Source organism: Anabrus simplex, chromosome 1 (assembly GCF_040414725.1).
Source record: "Anabrus simplex isolate iqAnaSimp1 chromosome 1, ASM4041472v1, whole genome shotgun sequence".
In the NCBI taxonomy this organism is placed as follows: domain Eukaryota; kingdom Metazoa; phylum Arthropoda; class Insecta; order Orthoptera; family Tettigoniidae; genus Anabrus; species Anabrus simplex.
The window spans coordinates 886,772,186-886,790,586 of NC_090265.1; the positions used below are offsets into that span (position 1 = coordinate 886,772,186).

Here is an 18,401-nt window from a genome sequence, read left to right on the forward strand (position 1 = left end):
AGCAGATGAACTGCTTGACTAAGTGGAATATTAAGAACAAATATTTGTTCTTAATTAAGCTGTATCGACACAAACCAATATAATGAAATTTGTAAATTGCAATAAGTGGGATATTCTGAGCTGTCAGTGGAAAAATAGCATGGAATGACGAATAAACTTGAGTGGAGCTTTTAAAAGTAGGAAAGATCATAGTATGAAGATTACGTTGGAATTCAAGAGGATAAATTGGGGCAAATATTCATTTATAAGGAGAGGAATTAGGAAATGGAGTAATTTATCAAGCAAAATGTTCAATAAATTTCCAAGTTCTTTGAAATCTTTTAAGAAAAGACTAGGTAATCAATTGATAGGGAATGTGCCACCTGGATGACCTACCTAAATGCAGGTCAATGATGACTGATTTGATTGAATGATGGATTCATTGACTTGTCCTGTTGTATTTACCCTGTTATGTTCTCCCTTTTTTGTTCCTATCTTCTGTATCAGCCGAGATCCATTTCTGATGAGATACAGTGTGTAGAGTGGACTGTATCTTTCAGTAAGGGATAGAGCAAGTTCATTGCTTTCACAGATCTGTTTCAGTCTCCTCTTTGGCTTCGATGATATGAAAATTACTTTATGCCAGCCAGTCCCTGTGATGAATGATGTGAAAGTGTGAGTCATAGGATTGGTTGGTATATGCATTTCAGTGGACTAGACAACCTGGTTGGCAATAGCACCTTCTGGTTCATGAGGAAAGCTATGGGAAACTAGCTCACTCCTCATTTCCTAGACAACTCTTCAGGCTATCTATGACAGTTAATGGTGGAGCCACTGGGGTTCCAACCAACCCTTCAACTGAGGATTTGACATACACACACATCTTTCTATAACTTATATGATTTGATATTTTTTTTACTTATTTGTTCCTTTATGTTTCTTCGATTTCTAAATTTAGTAGACAGATGGTTCAAGAAGGGCCATTTTTTAAATTTAGGTTGCGGATGATTTTTTGGATGATATTTACTGTACCGGGAGGTACACCTCAATGCTGCGCATTCAAAATTTGTGCCTAAATGAACTCCTCTATTGGTCAGAGAGTGAAACTGATAACACAACAAGTTGGAACTTTAATCAGAAGATGTCACCACTGAAAAATTAAGTAATTGTTTCGTTGTGAAGTTTCCTAAACTGACTGAATTTCTCCTTGTTTTGATATACATCAAGAAGTTTGAACATTTTTCTACAGATGACACCACTAAAAATTATGATCATGCACTCTGGTTCAAAGTGAAAGAACTTATAATTTAAAAAAGTTTTGTATTTTTAGGTTTCCCTAACTGATCTCTGTTCATTTATTTTTGGATTGGCAACACTTCCTGTTCTTTCTACCAGTTTTGAATCTAGCCAATCGCTAATTTTTGTAAATAATTTTCAACCAATCTCGCATTTCTTGTTCACTTTGTGTTAACCAATAAAAATTAAGAGGGTGTGTCCTGATTAGTCTTGAATGATCTCGAACCTTCTCTGAGGGTTTATAAACTGCAGCTTTTTCTTGGCCAATTGATCGTCGTCTTACTGAGTGTGTGTGTTTAAGCAGGAGGCGGGCGGCCTCTTTCGTCGGCAGCAGAACATCTATAAGGTAATGGCCACATAAATTACATCTTTCTTGTTGTAGCTACCTCCGCGACTTAATCCGAGGGGAAAGGTCCGAATCTTTAGTTATGTAACCTACTTTTCTAAAATGTAACTTTCTTCTGGCTAATGTACAAATTTCATAAAATCTTTAACTGTAAACTGGGGATAGAGAGTGAAGTACCCTCTCGAGCTCCCCTTCATCTTGGTTTGAGGTGACTACGTTTTGTAACTGTTTTTCTTCCTTCCCGTAATGCATTAATTGAACCTTCATTCATGTCACCTCAGTAGCTTGGGATTAGCTCCTGTATCTCTGGGCCAAGGGCCCCGTTAGGATTTTATTCTTCATTATCTAGGAGTGCAAGTGTACACCTCCATTCATTTTGTGTTCGGGCCGTTTTTTAACCTGTTCTTTTTCGTAAAGGCCCTGTAGGTTGGGTACTAGATTCACCTGTATTAAACCTTGTTATTTGTAATTCTGAGAGTGTAACGTTTGAGGTAATATTGCCTTGAGTGGGCTGTAAGAAATGGAGAGCCTATTTGCTCTTTTCAAAGTTTGTAATTGTGAAGGGTGCCTCTGGAAGGCTTGACATTTGTAGTTGAGGGAGCAAGTGCTCTTGAATTAGGGGATTTCTGCCCTTAACTAAAGGATTTATTATTTCAATTGAAGTTCTGTAAACTGAATCCATTATCTCTGACATTGTAAAAATAGGGGCTTAAAGCCCAAAATTGTTAAAGTTCTGAATCTTGGATTTTCCTAGTCTTGTTTCAAGATTGCTTTGTACCTGATATATTGTTATATTCACTCAGTGAAAAATATTGTTAAGTTTGTTTTTGGAAAAGAAATATAACCTTTTAAAGTTTTAACTCAACTTTGATATTGTAAATAGACCCATTCACCCTGCACCTTCTTTAACCTCTTTCTGCTCCACGGGTAACCCCGTAACATTTACTATTGTCAGAATATGTAGATAATCATTGCCATAAGACCTATCTGTGTCAGTGCTATGTAAAGCCACTTGTAAAAAATGAATAAAAATATGTAGGTACTTCTTCAATTTGGCAAATAGTTCATAAAGACAGAAGATATTGAAAAAGTGATGTGGCTAAGAAAGGTCTCTTGGTACAGCATATTTAATGTGTAGTCAATCATCGACTCCTTCATTTGTTATGGCGGAAGCCATTTCATTTTTGGTTTTCACATACATAATCTATAACTGTGACGTTCTTTAGTCTCTCAAAACTAAAGAGATAAGATATCTATTAGGATTCAACCTATTCAATACTAATTACGTGTTGAAGTTACTAATAAATTTTATTCAACTTGGGACCGGTTTCAACATTTAAAATGTCATCTTCAGCGTGAATCACATATATATAAGCAACGACATAATAATGAAAACTGTTTTGGATACACATTGAAATATGTTCATTAAAAATCTTTAACCGTCCATTCACACCATGTGTTAAGATAAATTGCCATAACCTTTTTAATGAAGAGAAGTGAGGACCTCATTAGGATAAGTTCCAAATTTCATGTCTTAAAGGATTTAAACAGAACATAAATGTTTGTACATTTCTAAATAATTTTTAGTGTAATTTGATAGAATCTGATGATGTTCTTTCAAGAACAAAACATGTCATTTCTATTTTCTATTTTAATTAAGTTGTTTCTTTTTCAGGTATGATTCTTTTACTGTGTTTTCTTTTTCAGGTAGTTTATAAATAACTTATTCAAAATTAGTTTTGGTAGACTGAAGGTCCTAAGGAAAAACATATATAGACCATGGTAGAAAACCTGAGTGTAAAGCTATGGAAATGGCAAGGAAACCACATTATGTAGACCGAAGAGAGTGTTGAAGCCCACCATCCAGATGAAGCTAGGAAACATCATGGCATATTCGACAGACTTAAGAATCTCATAGTTATAGAATCCTTCATTTACAACATGTGTGTCTATTCATAGAAGTCTATGGGCCGATTGCAGAAATGATGACTAATTTTAAGACTTAGACAAAGTCTACCTAAACAACGGCTAACTCTCACACGGTTTTCCATTACATAAACAATGAGCAGCCGATGTTTAACTAGACATCGTTTAATTTCAATATTGGTTCGAAAATGGATATAGAAGTATCTTTCATGCAACTCTTTGCTTGTCGCAACAAATGAAATTTATCAGTGCGTGCGCCAAACTCTAGTCAGCTGTTGTCTTCCTACACATTACTCAAACATGGCTAAGCATGATCAAGACTTGCCCACAGATATGAATATCGTTTTCAGTGGAAATAAAATCTCATAAGATTATCAACACTAAAGTGACATGCCACTGTACGAGGAAGTGTAGCTTTGATTATACAGTAGTGTTCTTATGGTGAGTGTAATCTAAATAGATTCTGTGAAGGGAAGACGAAAGAACAATACTTTATAACCAAATGAGTTGTACGGGTCATATACCTGTAGTTTGCATTCTGGAGATAATAGGTTCAAAACGCATCACCGGCAGCCCTGAAAATTGTTTTCAGTAGTTTCCTATTTTTACATTAGGCAAATACTAGGGCTGTTATTACGGTCACAGCTCTTCTTCCCCAGTCCTTGCCTCTTCCTATCTCATAGTTGCTGAAAAATTATCTGAATTAGCGCGATGATTGTTAAAAAAACAAATAAAACAAAACCTGCTTTCTACTTGTCACTATTACGTGTGCTTACTTGCCAGTAAATATAAGTGAATCCTTCCCGGTTGATGTATTGTATATGACAGCCCTCTGATGATTGGGACAAGTAATTCTGATATGTATGTAGTTGAAGTGACCTATAATTTCATGGAAATTATCCTATGCATAATAAAATGTATCGGTTTCCAAGAATTGTAGTCAAGTTGACAGTTATCGAACTGTCCTTTGTGTCAGTCTAAAGAAACAAGTCTCTTGAAAAGCGAAATAGTGTTTTAAACTGTACCTCCCTGTACATTTCAAATGAATTGCTGTGATTTAGCAGCAGACGACCCACAGGTTGGCCGTCTAACTAACCTTTCATTCCGGAGTCGTCTCAACATGATAATACAAATTATGGGCTGATTGCAGAAACGGTATTTAGACGATGTCTACGGTTAAACAATGCTTAACTATGGTTGCCGCATTGCAGAGATGTTATTTATCACTTAGACACTGTCTAAAACCGATGTTCAACCGGTCATGTTTAAACACTGCCGAGAGCACTTTTTAACCTCAAATAAGAGGAGTGAATCACAATCAGAGGTTATGTACCATGAAACATGTAATTTGTATTATCATGTTGAGACGATTCCGGAAAGAAAGGTTAGTCCGACGGCCTCTCTGTGGGTCGCCTGCTGCTAAATCGCAGCAATTTGTTTGACATGTACAGGGAGATAGATCTTAAAATAAGGTTTCGCTTTTCGAGAGACTTGTATCTTGAGACTGACAAAGGGACAGTCTGGTAACTGTCAACTTGAATACAATTCTTGGCAACCGATATATTTTATTATATACACGGGGTAATTTCCATGGAATTATAGGTCACTTCGACTACATACATATTAGAATTGATGATGATGATGGTGATGATGATGATGATGATGATGTTTGTTGTTTAAAGGGGCCTAACATCTAAGGTCATCGGCCCCCATATCAGAATTACGTGTCCCGAACATCAGAGGGCTGTCACATACATCAACCAGGAGGGATTCACTTATATTTACTGCCAAGTAAACACACATAATAGTGAAAACTAAAGAGTAGGTTGTATGGGGTTTTTCTAAATATAATCGTATAAGTTTTTGGCAACTATGAGATAGGAAAAGACAAGTGGTGGTGATGGTGGTGATTATTGTTTAAAAAGGACTGGGGAAGAGCCGTGGCCATAATAACAGTCCTAGTATTTGCCTGGTGTAAAAATAGGGAAACTATGGAAAACAATCTTCAGGGCTGCCGATGATGCGTTTCGAACCTATGATCTCCAGAATGCAAGCTACAGCTATATGGCCCATACAACACACTCGGTTACACATTACTATTGCTTCATATTTCATATTTCATATTTCCTTCGTTTATGAGTACATTATACTCACTGTAACAACACTATAATCAGAGCTACACTTCCCTGTACGGTGGCGTGTCGCTTTAGTGTCGATAATATTATGAGATTTAATTTCCACCGAAAGCGATATTCTTATCTGTGGGCAAGTCATGCTCATGCTTAGCCATATTTGAGTAATGTGTAGGAAAACAAACAGCTGACTGGCATTTGGCGCACGCGCCGACAAATTTCATTGGTTGCGACAAGCTAAGAGTTGCATGAAAGATACTTCTATCTCCATTTTCAAACCAATATTGAAACTTTGAGCAATGTCTAGTTAAACATTGATTGAACATTGTTTATGCAATGGAAGATCATGCTCGATTTAGACATTGTTTAGGTAGACATTGTCTAAGGCTTAAAACTAGTCATCGTTTCTGCAATGTTTCATGGTACATAACCTCTGATTGTGATTCACTCCTAAAATTTGAGGTTAACCCATCTGCCTACCGTATAAACATCAGTTCCGGATCTTTAAATTACCATTTAAATGCTGGTGTTTTATAAGGTCTATGCAAGACTGCACTTAAATGATAATATCACTGCAACTACTGGCTCAAACGTCGTCAAACTTTCATAGAAATACTCAAAAATAATCATTTCCCTTGAATGTGCTACATTACAGTGAATAAACTATGCACTATAAACTCACCTAGTAATTCTAACAGTGCATCGGAACATTTACGTTCGTAATATTTACATCTGCTTCTTGACACATATTACTACCACTAACTTCACCAAGCACAGATAACGTATCCACATTACTAGATTCACAGGTAGAACTTCCCGATATATTATAATCTTCTTCACAATCACTATTCAGTAAAGTATCCACGACTTCTCGCTCGGTAATGGCCTCGCGCGTGCTCATCTTTACTCACTGAATACCCATGACATCAGCTCAATGCTATCTTCAATTTATGCAGTTAATCCCCTAAACATGACTCAAATACAGCGAAAGAGACTTCTTTCAGATATAAACAATGATTGTAATGCCATCTCTTGAGTTTTTAACATACTACCTTCACTTTACCATCGATAAAGCAGGACGCTGCATTACCCCGTTGATTCGACGGTTAGGTAAGCCGGTGGGTTAAATAGTGTTCTCGGCAGTGTTAAAACATGGCCAGTTGAACATTGGTTTCAGACAGTGTCTAAGTAATAAATAACGTCTCTGCAATGCGGCAGTCATACTTGGACACTGTTTAACCATACAAATCATCTAAACACTGTTTCTGCAATCAGTCCTATGTGTTTTGGCCACCAACATTTCTGTAAAACTATCATAAATAAACTTACTAATGTAGTGCATAACTTCCAAAGCACATAGCTAGCAGTTTATTCCAGAGTTGGGCTTGAAGGGAACATAGGTTGAAACAGGTGGCTGTGGTCCAGAAATATCTATTTTAGACCACTGTATAAAGATAAAATGCCCCAAGTACTGGTAACTTGATTGATTTAGTCAGTATGATGGGGCGAAGGAAAGTTAAGACACTAAGACACATTTTTTATGGTTGGTTAGTGAAAAATTATATTCTGAAGAATATCTGAATATTTTTAGCAAATGAAAAATTGATCTTCACTAAGAGACTGAAAGAATATATTGGTTATACTTCTGAAAAGTACAGGATCTCAGCAATTAGAGTTAAAATGTTACTAAATAATAAATAAAATCTCTTGCACGGATAGGTGCTCATCAGTGGCTCCATGACTACGAAAGTCATGTATGACATTGCGGTAAACATAATAACATTAATGTGGGTGAAAGTTGGGTTCCTTTTCTCCTTATGTAGTTTTCCAGTGATCCTAGTCTTTTACCACTTATATTAATCATTTTTGCCTCTTCTCTTTCCCTATGTTTCTTGAGCTTTCTTTTCATTCCATCCTTCCCACATCAAGACTGAAAATCTGTCAAGATGGCCCCTCAATGAGTGTTGAAGCCCACCCTCCAGTTGAAGCCAGGAAACAGAAATGAGTTTGTCAGGGATTGAGAATGACTGGATGTAGAGGAATTGCAATTGTTGAGGAGAGAACCTATTTATCTGTAGAAGGCAGTGTACAAGGATGTGGAGAATGTCCTTGGCTTTTCATGTTTTCAAATTTGGCTTTTTCTCATATTCTACTGCTACTTCTTCTGAAGCTCACTTGCCGTTGTGTTTGTCCTATTATGTGTTCCGATCTGACTGACTGACTGACTGACTGACTGACTGACTGACACATTCATCATCGCCGAGCCAAAACTACTAAACATAAAGAAATGAAATTTTGAGGATACATTTACATTACAATATAGGTGCTCGCTAAGGGAGGATTTTTGGATATTCATCACTGAGGGGATGAAATGGGGAGTAAATTTTTAAAATGCATGTATCTAGATTTCAAAACTTAAGTTTACAGATGTAAAAATTGGTATGTGAATCTCCTTTACAAATAAAGAAACGCGTATATTTATTGTTTTTGGAAACTATCACTAGGAGGGGTGAAAAAGGGGTTGAATGGCTTTAATGAGGATACTTATATCTCAGAAACTGAAGACATTGCAGACCTGAAAATTGGTATTTGGAATCTCCTTTAAAAATAAAGAAACACAAATTTTTTTGTTTTTGAAAATCCATTTAATGGGGGTTAAACAGGAGTGACAAATGGGGTGAATTTTCAGAAAGACTATATCTACAGTATATCTGAGAAACATAAAATGTTACAGACATAAAAATTGGTACCGGTATTTGGAATCTCCTGTAAAAGTAAAGAAACATAGGTGAATTGTTTTTGGAAACTCCACTTAAGGGGAACTAAAAAGAGGGTGAAATTTTAAAATGAGCATGTCTACAGTATATCTCAAAAACTTAACATGTTACAGAAGTGAAAAATGGTCTTTTTTATCTCTATTAAAAATAAAGAAACATGTATTGTTTGTTTTCAAGAAACTCATTTGGGTGGGGGTGGGGGTAAAAAATGACTGAAAATGGGGTTGAATTCTTTTTATTAGGATACTGATATCCCAAAAACTGAAGATGTTACAGATGTGAAAACTGGTATTTGGAATTTCCTTTAAAAATGAAGAATTACATTTTTTCCCCCTTCAGAAATCCACTTAAAGTGGGGAGGGGAATTCAAAAATTAGTTGAATTATTTGTATAACGATACTATTATCTCAAAAATGAAAGACGTTGCAGACGTGAAAATTGGTATATGGTATCTGCTTTAAAAGTAAAGAAACTTGTATTCATTTGATTTAGGAAAATCCAATGAAGGGGGTAAAAGAATTGAAAAATTAATTGAATTAACTGTATGAGGATACTTACATCTAATAAAAACTAAAGTTGTTACAGACGTGAAAATTGGTATTTGGATCTCCTTTAAAAAACAAAGAAAAACTTTTTTTGGGGGGAAAATCATCTTCAGGGGGAGGGTGTGTGTGTGTGAAAAGGAGTTGAATTCCTTTTATGAGGACACATATCTCAAAAACAAAAGATGTTACAGTCATGACAATTGGTATTTAGAAGATCCTTTACTAATAAAGAATCAAGTATTTTTTTAACGAAAATTCACTTAAGGGGGAGAAATGTGAAAGGAAGTGAAAAAAAGTGAATTCTTTTTATGGGGATACTTATATCTCAAAACTGAAGGTAACAGACATCGTTGGTATTTGGAATCTCCTTTAAACATAAAGAAACACGCCTTCTTTTTTTTTTTTTTTGGGGGGGGGGGGGAGAATCAACTTAACGGCAGTGGGGTGAAAAAGGAGTTGAGAAAAATTGATTTTACTGTTTATAATGTACTTGATTCTGATCATAAACCGATCATTTTTAACCTTTCCTGGGTTCGTTTTCAAGAGCCATCTTTGCCTTTGGAGAACTTAAAGTTAGATTACAGTAGATTCTCCTGGCATATAAATAAAAATATTGACCGTGCAATTGTTCACCTCTATAATAAGTTCAATAATGCACAGAAGTATATGATTCGCATCGCCGTAAACCCCGCGCGCTTGCCTATGCGCAACAATGGTGCTGGTCACATTGTCAGCAATGACAATGGCAGCAATATAATTTACCACCAAGTAGTGGTCTTGCATCTTGCTGCAGGTTTCAGAACATTAATAATAATAATAATAATAATAATAATAATAATAATAATAATAATAATAATAATAATAATAATAATAATAATAATAATAATAATAATAATAATAATCTAAAATAATAATGACCTAAATTCAACTAATATCACCCACCCTAATAATAACAATAATAATAATAATGTTCTAGACCATCGTCAAAATGTGTGGACCATGCTGGAAACGTGTCCTGGCCGGGTAATGACTATGAATGCAGTCCGGCTGCGGGTTCAGTAACACCAAGGCACCCGAGACGACACCACACCAGATCTCCTCAAGGATTTGATCCATATTAAAAATGCTTATAGAAAAAGATGGCAAAGAGTTAGGGACCCAAATGACCGAGTGGAATACCTGAAGCTAGCCCAGGAAGTATGAAATCGATTGCTGGAAAGAAAGATTGAAGAATGGGAGAAACTTTGCCATCAGATTGTGAATTCTGGTGGATTATATATAAAATGTTAAGCATTCAATTATAAATTTCAGTATAATAGCATAGCGAAGCACAGGTATCTCGCTAGTCTTTCTATATATGTAATTTCTTTATGCCTTTTGAGGGGAAGAAACAACTTTCATTTCATGAGCTTCAGCTAAATAAACATCAGCTTCTATACCAAATTTCATGCCAGTAGCAACAACTATAACAAAGAAAAACAATATAATACCCAGAATGAGAACAATTTTCTACTTACGGCATTGTTCCCTGTGTGTCATAGCTCACAGTATTATTCCATGAATAAGGCAACTTGATTCCATCAACACTTAGAGTATTAGCAGATGATGCATACAGCAAATTTGGTCCTGCTTGCACATAGTCCTCTGTCAACAGCAGATTTAAAAGGATAAGTTTAACATTAAAATGGGCTGTAATATACACAGTACCTAAAAGAAAGGATGAGAGAGCACTTACCTTCATATGGGCTTATGAGAACAGCTGCATTGGGCTGGATGATAGGGACCTGTCCACTCACTTCAATATCTACCCTAAGTGTTCCGTTATCATCCAGTCCATGACCAGTATGCTTCAAAACTAGCTCTTCACCTTGAAAATACAGAATATATTTTTAAATACTGCTTCCAGAGTCATTAGAGCATGAAGATGTAAAATATTAAATAATTTGAGAAACAGTATGTCAGTGATACAGTCTGTTTACTAAGATTGCAACAGTACTCGAAAACACAAAAATTCATACTAGAAACAATATTTTTAAACAATGCCTGATACCTCCCTAAGGAGGATGGATATCAATATTTGTTACAATAACCATTTCCAGTTTATATGTATTAGCATTCGGCAAAGGCACACTGAAGACATCAAATTCAAGGTAGAGAAGGAAACAAATCACAGGAACACCAACTTTCTGATGCAAAGATATAATAATAGAGATTTACAGGAGCAAAAAGAAGTACTTTGACATTAACCTTTAGCATTCACGCAGCGGGCCATGCCCGACAACGAGAATATCCTGCATAGATCCTATGTTGGGCAATGCCTGACATGGCATTTTTCCCTATATAACTCCTTTGTCGGGTTATGCGTGCATGAATTACAGGTACAGTAAGGTACTGCAAACCTTCGACGAAAATTTGAAGCCATGTATAGCTATAATCTCTTTGAAATCAGGCTTTGTGCACATTCTTTGCAGACCATGTGAGTTTGTATGCAAACTTTGCTTAGCAACATGGCGTCGTTCGAGCAGCGTGAAAAAGAAATCGCCAGACTTTTAGGTGAAAGTGACGTTGATTTCAGATATTGTGGGAGTGATTTTCAATTAAGTGGTGAGAAAGATATTGTGGAATGAGATCGTGTTGGTGAGTTGATTGATAAAAATCCCGATAATGAGAAAATTATGCTGAATGGCAATGCTGGTACCTCTTCTGACGGATGGAGGAAATACCACGACACTGACTTGGATTTCAAAAGCTCATTCACAGGTACGTCAGGTTATAAACAACCGCAAGGTTGAATGAAATTGACTTTTTCCAATTATTACCTTTGACTGACAAGTTATTGTCGGAAATTGTGCGCGAGACTAACCGGTATGCTAGTTAAACATTCAAAAGGTTACGCCCCTCACATGTGAGTCTATTTGGAGGTCGTGGATAGATGTTACTTTTCCTGAATTCAAAGCATTTTTAGGTGTAATCCGAAATATGGCAATGAACAGCAAGCCTAAATTACAATGCGAAAGTGGTTTTTTCAGCAATACCTGCAGAAAAAAGCCTGGATTACAACCCGGCGAGTGTTTTGGGTAGTTTCACACAATGCACTATTACAGACAAAAAGTGACTGTCTGAGATAATTTTAGGTTTGAAAATGCTGAACATTGCACCTGAATACTGTATTGTACTTGTATTATATTTATTTTGTTTGCTTTAGCTCATTTTAAAATATGCTGTCAATATGTTTGTGCTCTCTGTTATCCCTCTGCAAGCAGATTCTTAAATGGAGCTGGAGAGGCAGCAGTGTTCAGAAGAAAAAGAGGGCTAAGGGTTAAGGAGACAGAATGGAAATTAAAATGCATATTTTGGTCCTTTTTTGTGAAAACATAAGGTTGGTTTTGGAAACTTTGAGGTAAATTATTCAGCAGAGAAAACTACATTTAACTTTCAATGCTGGTAATTTCATGATCGAAAAAGCCTGAAGAGTGTAAATGTTTTTAACATTTGCAACTGATGACATTAATTATGGTTTCCTTCTAGGAACCTTATTTTTAATATAAAGGCCAAAAGCAGGAATTTATACATGTTGTGGCACATGCTTCCCCTAGTGCATCGTCACTGCATTGTCCTACATAGGAGGCATGCAGTGGTGTCTCAATGGCGTACTAGCGCCAGCGTCTTGGAAAGATGTAGCAGTCCAACTGATGAGCCCACTGCTACACTGGGGTGAAACACTGGTTATTTCATGATTGAAAAAGCCTAAAAAGCTTAAAAGTTTTTTTAAAACTTTGTTTTGATTTTCCGAAATTTCTTATTGTATATATTCAGTTTCATTTCTCTCCTGTAATATTATGATTAGGCAGAGACTCAACCAAAAAGCTTCAAATTTTTTTCAAACATTTTGACTCTATTTCAAATTTTGGAGTGTTTGCTCTTGGGTCTCAAAACAATTTGGCTCAATTTCAGTTAAAAATATGTTTTGAATATATTTAAAATATGGACTGCAGGGGGTGGAGGTGCATGGCACATTGACAGCTATGAAAGATAGTTTTTTATTTTTATCCCCATCAAACACAACCATCTTCACACCAATCATATAACTTTTATGCTCCAATGCAATGCAATGCTAGTGAAGTACATTTTGCTGAATGAGTGAAATTCATGAAAGTTTAATTTTCTTTTCCTTTACAGCAGTTGTGTTGTGTTATATTTATATAAATAACTGCCAATATAAGTTGTATTAGTTTTAGTTGTAAAATAGTCAGATTAGGATCACCCTACTACCGTATGCGACAGTAGACGGTGCTACCTGTGAATGTCTGGCCAAGGGTGAAACAGCTATAACCACACTTGACACCAAAAGGGCGGACCAATGGTTACGGGTGAAAGAGTCCTCACTTTATAGGCCAGGTGAAGCCTTTGTGTAGGAAATGACACATAGATTCATCAGAAAGGAGAACATGGTCTACAGTTTAGCTGGCAGAAGAGGATTCAAGACCCAATGGCAGATAAAATGGAAGAACTTGCTCCAGTCAGCAACGCCTGTATTTCAGTGAAGAAATTGCAAAAGGTGCCTGTACTCCCAAGGAGCAGCCTAAAGTTACACCTGACAGTAGGTATAAAATGCCTCTGAGAGTGATGACCCCACCGTAATAATAGCCCAAATGTGGTATGGTACTTCAAAACTTGCCTCATAAACGGTTAGTGCGTACCCTGCAAGCGATGCACAGTTCCTTGGACACTAGGGGAACTGCGAAAAATGGACGACCAGTAGCCCACATCTAAAGGTGGCATAATCAAGCCTATGTCCCTGATAGGAAAGGCAGAAATAGTGGTGGATTTTATGGAGAAAGAGGGTATGCAAATGATACGGTTGAGTGGAGTGAAATGGAAGGGAAAAGAAAAGAACATAATGAGGAAAGGATATGCACTAAACTAGAGTCGTGGCCAAGAGGCAAAAAATAATTTCAAAACAGCTGGATGAGTTTGTGAATATGGTAAAGTACATCAGCGACAGGGTAATGACAGACTGAGAATGATGAAGGAAGTGAAGAACTTCATACAAGTGTATGCACCACATATAGGGAACAAAGAGGAGAATATTGAAGAATTCCTGGAGAAACTAGAAAAGGAGATCACTGATGTGGGTGATTATAAGGGGAGATTGAAATGCACAGGTGGGAAACAAAAGACAAGGAAGGGAAGAATTAAGTGGACCAAATGGATATGGGAAATGGAATGAAGAAGGAAAGAAACTAGTTTGAGTTTAATGAGAGGAATGGAATGATCGTGGGCAATACATGATATCAGAAGATAAACAGCAGGAAAATTACAAGATATAGTTGGGGCAATAAAAGAATACAAACAGTAATTGATTACTTTCTGGTGGAAAGGACAAATTGCAGAGAGTTGATGAATATAACAGCTTTACCAGGAGAAACATTTGATTGATAACATAGAGTTTAGAAAAAATAAAGGCGATAAGAGATAGTAAAATAAAAGTTTGGAAATTAAAAGATATGAAAGTACAGGAAGAATTTCTGGAGAGAGTGAAACAACAAATTCCAGATAATGAAGTAGGAAATATGGAAAATGAATTATCCACTTTTAAAAGGGCATTTGTAAGTGGGGCAGAGAGTGCTTGTGGTAGAACATCATCAAGATTGAAAAGAACAGAGACACCATAGTGGAATGAGAAAGTGAGAGAAGCAGTGAAGGGAAATAAGAAAGCATGGCAGAAATGGACTAGAGATAAAAAAAAAAGAAAACAAAATAAAATATCTCGATAATAAAAGGAAATGTAAGAAATTGGTAAAAAAAAAAAGTTGGGAAGAATTTACATAAAAGATGGAAAGGGATGGAGCTGGCAGTAAAAGAATGCTGTATGGATTTATACGAAGTAATAGGAAAGAAAGTGTTTACAGTATACAAAGCTGATGAAAGAGGCAGGTGGAAAGTAGATAACACAACCAGAAGAAAAAAAGAGAAGATGGAAGGAGTATTCTGATAAGCTGCTAAATGTGAGGGATTGTTCAGAAGAGACGGTAGCAATACGGTGTGATGACTTAACAGCAGAAGATGATATAACAATGTTAGAGGTGGCATTAGCAGTCCGTAAAATAAAAAGGGGGAAGGCACCAGGGATGGATGAAATTGGCATGGAAATGATAAAGGCTGCTGATACTATTGAAATACAGTGGGTGTACAGATTGTTAAAGTGCATATTGAAAGAGAAATGTGTGCCAGAAGACTTGATAAAGGGAATAATAATACCAGTCTTTAAGAAGGGGCACAAAAAAGTATGTGAACTGATAACTATAGAAGAATCACACTCTTATCACAAGTGGCAACAATTCTGGAAAGGATATCAGATAGAAGAATGAAAATAAAAATAAAAGGAGGTTTGAAAGAGAAACAGTATGGCTTTACAAGTAGAAGATCTACAGTGGACCCAATCTTCAGCATGAGGCAATTAATGGAAAAGAATTGAGAATATGGAAATGATCTGGTCATGACATTTATAGATCTAACAAAGGCATACAATAGTGTTCCCAGGAAGAAGATTTGGAAAACCATGGTCAAAAAGAGACTGGGTAAACAAACTGTTGAAATAGTGCAAATAATGTAGAACAACTGTGCCAGCAGTGTAGAGACTCTGATTTGAAAGACAGAATGGTTTAGAAATGACACTGGACTAAGATGGGAGTGTGCTGTCATCTCTTTTGTTTTTAATGGTTATAGACGAAACTGTAAAGGAGACAAATGAAGCAGATGGGAATAGCGAGATGAAGTTCTTACTATTTGCAGATGATGCTGTGGTCTGGGGAATGAAAAGCAAAGAAGTATAAGAACTATGTGATGCACTAAACAAGAAAATAATATAAAAATCACCCTCCATAAAACAATAAAAACGACTGCAAAAAGTTTATCTTAGGTAACGTTAAAATGAGTAAAAAATTCTGAAAATGCACATTTTGTAAAGACTTTATTCCACTTGGGAAGTGAGCTATGGCAGTAAAAATATCTCAGATCATTAGACATGAGAAAGCTTCCAAGCATATTGCAAACTCTGAAGACTCCAGTAAGGTAACCGACCAAATTGAAGTATTAGACTCATGTTAGGAAAGTCCAGGTTTGATTCCTGTCTGAGAGAAGTGCCAAAAACATGCTTGGTGATACAATCTTTAAAAAATTTAAAAATAAACATCTAACCCTAGGAATAATGCAGACTTTTTACAAGTATGAACATTTTGCAAAACTTATTCCATCTTTAAGTATAGCTGTCGAATGCACTCTGTCTCCCTCCATTTGTTGCAGCCACTCTGCTTTATGATTTCTGAGGTTTCCCTTAATAACACCAGTTGAATGCGATGCAAAGGTGGTCCCTTTTGCAAGTTCACCACTGATCGCTTTCCCAGTACAGAATTTATTTTAATTACCATAATGATGGGACGTTAACACAAAGATCCATGTCATAGGAATCCTTTCGTGAGATACTGTTCCTTGAAATATGCTTGATAGAGGACTTAGTGTTGATGGGACTGAAATTTCTGGACTGTTGATGCAGGAAATAATTTCTTTGAGGAACGGAATGCAGGATTAAAAAAAAATTTAATTATGATGCTTGCGGGGCCATATAATACTGTATGAATGAATAATCTTGAGTGGCATTTTTAAAAGAAGGAAAGATGATAATATGAAGATGAAATTCAAGAGGACAAACTGGGACAAATATTAATTTATGCAAAGAAGAATGAGGGACTGGAATAATTTACCAAGGGAGATGTTCTATAAATTTCCAGCTATTCTGTAATCATTCAAGAACAGACTAGGTAAACAACTGGTAAAGAATCTACCACCTGGGTGATAGCCCTAAATGCAGATCAGAGGTAACTGATGGATTGACTGATTGATTGATTGATTGATTGATTGATTGACCATAAACAGAGTCATGTAGATAGAGTACACATAACATAACTATTGAGAAAGGATTGTTTTGCTGAGGAAAAAAAGAATTTAATTATACATGTAAAAGACTTTAGTGATTTTATGGAAAGTGTATTCTAAATATTTCTCAAGTAGAACTTGTAGCATTACAGCTTATTAATTCTGTCAAATTTAAATACATTACTTCTAAACAAATTTATCTTCACTACTAAGAATATGACTTGCTATGAGTACTATTTACATACCTGATTGAAACTCAACTAGGGACTCTTGTTTGAAGCGGCCTTGTGTGAGTGTATATCCATTGTTTGCCTCTTCTTCCTCAAAAGCTGTATTCCAAGATACAGGAGACAGCAAGAATGTGAGATATGGGAACCAGCCATCCTTTCAAAAAAAAGTCATAAGTAAATATTAATGAAACTTTGAGGAAAATATGTACTTTTTTTTTTTTTTTTTTTTTTTTTTACAAAATGTTATACTACTTCAATATTTAGTCTGAAAGTGTTGATATTTCTTCATTTTAGCTCATAACATCCATTTAGGCAAGCAAATTTTACGATAAAAACACCAGCTTCATCACACACACATCTTTTACTGTGAACGGTTGCCCACAACTACTAATCACACACAGCTAGTAGATCAAAGAATTAAAAAACAAGGTAAACCAATCGACTCATTTTCTTCAAGGAATTATACACCTGAGTTACCAACACATAACCTTAATGTAGATTTCTTACAACTAACACAAAATAGATATATATTAATTATTTTTATGAGAAAATCACAGCTTTCCAACAGCAAATCCATGCTCCTTTATTCACAGCTAGAACTGGACACTACAGTTTCTATGTATCATTAACATTTTATATTGTCTCTCGGGTTTTTCTTACCCTCTACAATCATTTCACTAGTCTCCTCATTCATTTATATTACATGAACCTGACTCACTTCTACACATTACCATTCAATTTCACTGTCCTATGTACTGGTATTTCTTTACAGTTATATACACAAACTGTTTAAAAATATTCAGTCATCTTCTCAAAATTGCAATTGGACTGTTCCTGTGACATACTTTCCAGTAATGGTAAATAAACAGGTCAAGCCAGAGCAGTTTGTTAAATGGGTCCTTAGGGTCAGAAACAAAGTCAGCATTCTGATCCATTCCAAATATGTTCTATGGGATTGAGGCTGCTGGGTGCCCAGTCCATTTCCACAAACTTAATATCCAAAATCCATTCCCAGACAGACTCTCATTAGACTTTTACATGATAAAGTGTGATTCATCACTCCAAATTGCATTTCTAGTACCGGTAGTCTAATGTCCTCATCAGTCAGGAAGGACTTTAAGCAATGATGGGCAGAAGTATTTAATGTGGATGGGAACTTGTAAATGGAACATGATATGAAATAATTCTCTAAAACCAACAGGAGTGGTATAATAGAAAATAGAGAATGCTAAAAA

The 18,401-nt window shown here is 35.9% G+C and overlaps 1 protein-coding gene across 2 annotated transcripts in view; it reads right to left on the reverse strand.

Annotated features, from left to right (window-relative positions):
- The window catches only part of LOC136857690 (hemicentin-1), a 509,109-nt gene that overhangs the window by 59,465 nt on the left and 431,243 nt on the right, over positions 1 to 18,401 (reverse strand). For both annotated transcript variants that reach the window (XM_067136543.2, XM_068225274.1), the window contains exons 43-45: positions 17,182 to 17,320; positions 10,737 to 10,868; positions 10,519 to 10,645 (exon numbers count right to left, since the gene is read on the reverse strand). In XM_067136543.2, the coding sequence (XP_066992644.2) occupies positions 10,519 to 10,645; positions 10,737 to 10,868; positions 17,182 to 17,320 (398 nt within the window). The remainder of the gene's footprint in view (positions 1 to 10,518; positions 10,646 to 10,736; positions 10,869 to 17,181; positions 17,321 to 18,401) is intronic.